The sequence below is a fragment of the Montipora capricornis genome, chromosome 2 (assembly GCF_036669925.1).
Source record: "Montipora capricornis isolate CH-2021 chromosome 2, ASM3666992v2, whole genome shotgun sequence".
Lineage (NCBI taxonomy): Eukaryota > Metazoa > Cnidaria > Anthozoa > Scleractinia > Acroporidae > Montipora > Montipora capricornis.
The window spans coordinates 28,077,097-28,083,213 of NC_090884.1; the positions used below are offsets into that span (position 1 = coordinate 28,077,097).

The following is a 6,117-nucleotide window of genomic DNA, read 5'->3' on the forward strand; positions in this document are numbered from 1 at the left end:
TAGCCCCTCAGTAGCATCTTTTAAAAAGACACTCAAGACATTTTTATTTCAGAAAGCTTTTTGGTAATTTTATTAATGTGCTTTTGATCTCGTTTTGAGTAGGTTTTATGTAGTTTTATGTTTTAAGCGCTGATGAAAATAGCTATATTGATATCGGCGTTATACAAGTTTATTATTATTATTATTATTATTATTATTATTATTATTAAGGTACAGGAAGAGGCATGTATCACGGGAGCTTCATTCCAGCTACCCGGTACCGTGAACAAACAGTCTAATATTACCCTCAAATTTTCCTTTTTGCTCCATAATCCGAACTGCGGAGCCTGGTCCCAGGCCAGAAGGCGCTCTTAGTGGAACGAATCGAAAGGCGTCCTCCGTTTGCAGAACCGCCGTAGACTGTTTGTTGTTAACTGAAGCTTCCTCATTGGTTTGTACCTGTGCAGAGATAGTAAAATGAGCGAAAACAATTAGCTACAATACTGTTTACGTATCCTAATGTATAAAATCATGTAACAAAGGCAGTTAATTTGCCATTGTTCTACGTGGTGCATTCAATATCCCCCAATGATCATTGATTCCGCGTTACAAAACATCCTCTTCTACATACCTGTTTATATTACACGGTCACATCAGCTTATCAGCTGCCTTTACACACCGTGTATAAATAAATGCTATTATTATTATTATTATTATTATTATTTTTTTGTCGGTGGAGTGCTTGAGTGGTAAGCGAGACGGATTTGCATTTCAGTTATATGTCATTTGACCACTGCCGCGGTTTGTCTTTGGTAGTCCGATGATTCTGGCCTTGCATTGCAAACAGGTAACCCTTTGCCTTATTTCAATCGGAAATCTTTATTTTCGTATAAACTTGTAACCTCTTCTCTTTACTTATGCTTTGCCATGCGTGGACCGGCAAGGGATTAGTGACGCTCGTTTCCGGTTGTTGGGCACTGAACAGCGTGTGGCATAAACTTCCTGCGTGTTATCCTGTTGAGCCCGCTCAACAAGACTCTGTAATTGGTGCACAAGAGTTCATAACAACGAGTGAACAAGGTAAAGTTTTTGGGACGCTCATTTATCAACCATTGTTTTTGTTGTCCTCTGCTCGCAGAAAGAAACAAACCGAAATCGAGCGACTACTCCCCGCACTACAGGATGACCAGCTGTATTGACAGTGGTAGTGTCGCACGCAATGATGAGTCGAATAGCAACCTCAATGAGGATGAAGAAGGTGAGTTTAACAACAGTGCATATATATATATATATAACATGAAGTTACACTAACCGCTCCTGTATTTCAGTGACTTATACAATTCCGGCAAAGTTTCTTATCCACTCGCGAAACTATAAATTGCCACAAGAAATGCCCCTGGCCGATAAAAAATATTTTTATGTGTGGACGCATTCTTGGCTTCAAAACTTTTTTTTGACCTGTAATTGTAATGATAAAAAAGAGCGAAAGAAACTTTACACAACGTTTCGATGACTCCATGTCATCATTTTCAAGTGAAAAGAAAAGAAAATTTGATAACTTAATAACTTAATATATAACGTGCGAGGTGATAAAACGTAAAAGTGTGAATGTAAATAGTGACAAATTGAAATAAATAGTTTTGCGCGTATGGAGTCTGATTGTGTGTTCAAGCATGGCCTCTTCTTCTTTATGAATAACATTTCATAAATCAGACAGTCCAGTTTTCCGTTGCACTTCTTTAAAACGGAAAAATTGTTGGAAAGGTCGCCGATGGTTTCAAGAGCGTGGTCGTTCTTTAAGTGCTTGCCGATCGCTGAATAACGGTGCTCGTCAATACGTTGGTGTAAATGTCGGCTAGTGTAGCCGACATACTCTGCATCACACAGATCACATTTAAAATTATACACAACGCATTGTTGGCTAATTATAGGTGGTTTGGGCTCACACATCGTGAGGTCTTCACATATTTTGCGACTCTTGAACACAAGTAGAAGAGTGATCGATTTTGCTGCTTAGATCTGATAATTGCCTTTTCACTGCGTCAGCTGACTTTTGATCTTTTATAAAAGGCAAAACCACTCGGTGAACAGGATTTCCATTGGTGGATAATTGAGCTTGCTCTCCAGGGTTTTCAGACCTCAACGAGGTGACAAAGTGAGAGATAGTGGACTTGATGAGGCTGTCGGGGTACTTGAGGTTAGTAAACATCACCTTGAGATGATCACATTCAGATTTCAAAGACTCCCATGTGGACGACAGGTGGAACGCACGATTTAACATGGTCTTGAGTAGCGATTTCTTGTACCTTTTATCGACATGGCTTTGGTGGTGAAGCAGTAGGCCAGTGTTAGTTGGTTTACGATAAACACTAGTTTCCAGTTTGCAGCCCTTTTTGAGGACTTCCATACCGATAAATGGTAACCTGTTATCAGACGCTAGTTCCATGGTGAAATTTATGGATGGATGACAACTATTAAGCGTTGATAAGAAATCCTCTGCTGCTGGTACATTTTTCATCGTAGCAAACGTGTCATCCACGTACCTTCCGTAAAATTCAGGGAGCTTGTTGTCTTGATCTAGTTTCTCCTCGATAGAACAGAGAAATGCGTTTGCCATGAGTGGACCCAAAGGGGAGCCCATTGCCACGCCGTCGATCTGTTCGTAAAGTTTACCATCAAACTGGAATAGTTGATTCATAGTTGCAACTTCTAGAAGTTGAACCAGGTCAGGCTTTGTAATGTTAAGATTGTGTGTAACATTAAACCAGTTGTCAACAAACGCCTTCTCAGCGATGATTTCGATAGTTTCTTGAAGCGGTACATTAGTGAACAGGGACGTGACGTCAAAGGATACCACAATGTCATCCTCGTCGATGACTAGGTTTTGAATTTCTTCAGCAAAAGAGAAGGTATCCGATATTGTATAGCGATTGACTGACAGGGGCTTCAGTTTCTCATCGAGCCACTTGGCGAGGGCATAGTTGTAGGTACCAGTGGCAGATAGGATAGGTCTCATTGATAGTTTCTCTTTGTGTGTCTTTGGGAGTCCATAAAGATGGGCAAGGCGTGAGCCTGCCTGGCAAACACAATCGGCAATCTGCTTTGGCAAAATCTTCCGTACTACAGATTCGAGGTGTTTCTCCTTCTGCAATAGGGGGTGGTAATGCTTTACTGGTCGGCCTCTCGTTCTTGGTCTCTCTAAGCTGACAGGGGTGAACTTCGATGTATCATTGACAGATGCTTGACTCAGCAGGTTAACATAATCAGATTTATTCATGATGACTACACCAGTTCCTTTATCTGGCTTCGTGACGACGATGTTGTCAAGTCGTTTCAATTGCTGTATAGCCCTTTGAAGTGGTTTTGGCGGCTTTGGTGATTTGCATTCGATGTAATTAAGTGCGATAGATCGAAGGGTCGCACCGGTTAACTCTTTCTTGTCATCGGCAAGAGTACGCTCCAGTTTCCAATAAAATTTTTCGAAACTCGCTTGTATATCGATGGCAGATATGCGTTGTGGGAGGGAGAACTTTAAACCTCGGCAGAGAACAAGCTTTTGGAAGAATGAGAGCTTGTATGATGAAATGTTTTGGATGTGCTTGTCGATATCATTAAGTTATTAAGTTATCAAATTTTATTTTCTTTTCACTTGAAAATGATGACATGGAGTCATCGAAACGTTGTGTAAAGTTTCTTTCGCTCTTTTTTATCATTAGATGTTTAAGTAAATCTAATCTTATTCCTGTAATTGTAGTCAGCAAATAACTGAGGGCTCGCATGAGTATATCATCGTCAAACGTCAAGGAAATGCAAGTAAATCGAGAAAAATCATATCTAAAGTTAGAGCGACAGTTGCACAAATGTCCATCTTACAAGTGGATTTCCGAACGAACGGAACACACTAGTATGATCACAGGGTATCCAAACTCGATATATGAGTATCTAAGGAACGGTTTTTCTCAAAATTAAAAAAAAAACATTAACGATTTAAAATTAAAAAATAGCTTACTTTTCTTTAGTCTTGTGTTTCTTTGTCTCTGGTTTTTGGTTCCTTACCTCTTCTTTAACTTTGTATATATTGGGCGCCGAGACGAAGCCTCCGAACGGAATCACCTAAGGTAAAGGGTCATAAATTCATTCCCAATATTTCGATCGCCTCGAAATTCCACGTAGATCACGGACGATACCTCCGCTACCCATTCGTCTTCTTCATTCGAGCCACTTGTACACTGAGAAGGATTAAAGGGCCACCAAACCCTGCAAACACTGTCTTGGAGAGCCTTCAAATGAGGCTTCATTTACAACCCGCGTTACCCAAACTGTTAGACGATCGCTTAGCGACCCCCGACTTGGCTCGAATGAAGAAGAAGAATGGGTAGCGGAGGTGTCGTCAGGAATTTCCAGGCGATCGAAGCCTTGGGAGCAAATATATGTCCCTTTTCCTTCGGTGATCTCCGTTCTGCGGCCTCGTCTCGGTCTCCAAACTTGGGAAAAAGATATATAGAGAAAAAGGGAGAGGAACCAAAAACATTCTAAATCAAAAACCGTACCAGAGACAAAGAAACACAAGATTGAAGCAAAGTAAGCTATTATTTTATTTTAGATCGTAAATATGTTTTTTGAAATTTGAGAAAGACCGTTTTCCCCGTACCAATTCTTATATTTCTACTCTTGCATAATGTGGTACAGTACAGCTACTCATAAGTTGAGCCTGGGCTACCTGTGGTGTAACCGTTTGTAATTTTATAATAAATGTATAGGCTATTTCCGAGTTCATGTCTGCCTCCTCTTCAAAGTGAGTCTAAGTGAGTCAAAGTTGGTGATGGTAATAAGTTCTACTTTACATCTGAATGAAAACTAATTTTCATAACAAAATCTTCGCACTTGGACTGGCTTTGAAGGGGAGGCAGACATGAACACGGAAATGGCCTATTGGATTCACCGTTTGTTTCTTCTGTAGCGCTATATAATTATATACATGCATGGATCAATGCTAAAGAAACGTTGTATTACCTTACCTGTGGTGTACTGTCGTTCATTTGCCTCACAAGTAATATTTTGCGCGATTTTGAAGATTTCGAGTTCGCTGTTTACTGCCTCTCAATCCAGCGCCGGGGCGATTTTGCCCCAGAACATTGCATTGCTCCACTTTCAAACTTTGCAGGAGAATGGCCGAAAGATTCACGCTTCTTCTCGAACTTCTTGATCGAAAATCCATCCAAACGGCCAGGAGCTAGCCATCGAAGAAAATCAAAAACCCATACCTTCCGAGCGATCGAAATGCATAGTAAGATTCACGTGTGCCAGCGTCAAACGGCGTCCAGTCTGAAAGAGGCAATCAGCAGGACGGTTTGATGCTAGCACACGTGAATCTTTTTAGGATGTCTCGGAAACTAAAAACCTAAGACTTAAGACCTCGAAAACTTAGGTTTTAGGTCTTTGGTCTTAGTTTTCGAGACGCCAAATCTGGTTACGCATTTCGACCGCTCGGAAAGTATGGGATTTTGATTTTCTTCGAGGGGTAGCTCCTGGCCGTTTGGATGGATACAACGTTTATTTAGCATTGGCCCATGCACATATTTATCAATGAATCGCTACAGAAGAAGGAAACGGTAAATACAATACATTTATTATAAATTACAAACGGTTACACAAACATTGTGAACAACAACAACGTTTATTACATACAAGACTAGTTACAATGAAATGTCTGTCCACCCAAATTTAGCAAAGCTAATCGAGTTGGGTCTAGTGAAGATAACATAGCTAATTAATATTATTTAAGAACAATGTCAATGTACAAGAGCAACTGAATGTTTCTATTAGAAAGATGTGAAATACTGCAGTGGAATGCAGATTGAGATTCTGGTTATAATCTTAAGATTCAATAATATTTGACAAAATGGTTTACTCTAGATGAAGAATATCACAAATATCAAGTTAAGATTCTTTCGAATAAAAGTACAGAGGAATAGCAGCGATAGGGAATTCGTTAAATGCATTTAAAGTTAATTAATTGAACTAAGATTATTTTTTATTTTTACGACCAACATTAATTGGCAAAGTGCTTTATTCTGTGAATAATATCGTAAGATCTAGATAAGAGTCTTCAGAAATTAAAATATCGAAAAGTAGGCT

At 39.7% G+C, this 6,117-nt stretch overlaps 1 protein-coding gene and 1 pseudogene across 1 annotated transcript in view; one reads left to right on the top strand and one right to left on the bottom strand.

The window, feature by feature from the left end:
• The first annotated feature begins 927 nt into the window (after positions 1-927).
• LOC138037041 (uncharacterized) overlaps positions 928-6,117 on the top strand; it is a 20,892-nt gene continuing 15,702 nt past the window's right edge. Inside the window, exon 1 of the mRNA XM_068883052.1 lies at positions 928-1,237. Within this exon, the coding sequence (XP_068739153.1) occupies positions 1,162-1,237 (76 nt within the window). The 5' untranslated portion in view covers positions 928-1,161. The remainder of the gene's footprint in view (positions 1,238-6,117) is intronic.
• LOC138038891 (uncharacterized) lies at positions 1,474-3,355 on the bottom strand (annotated as a pseudogene).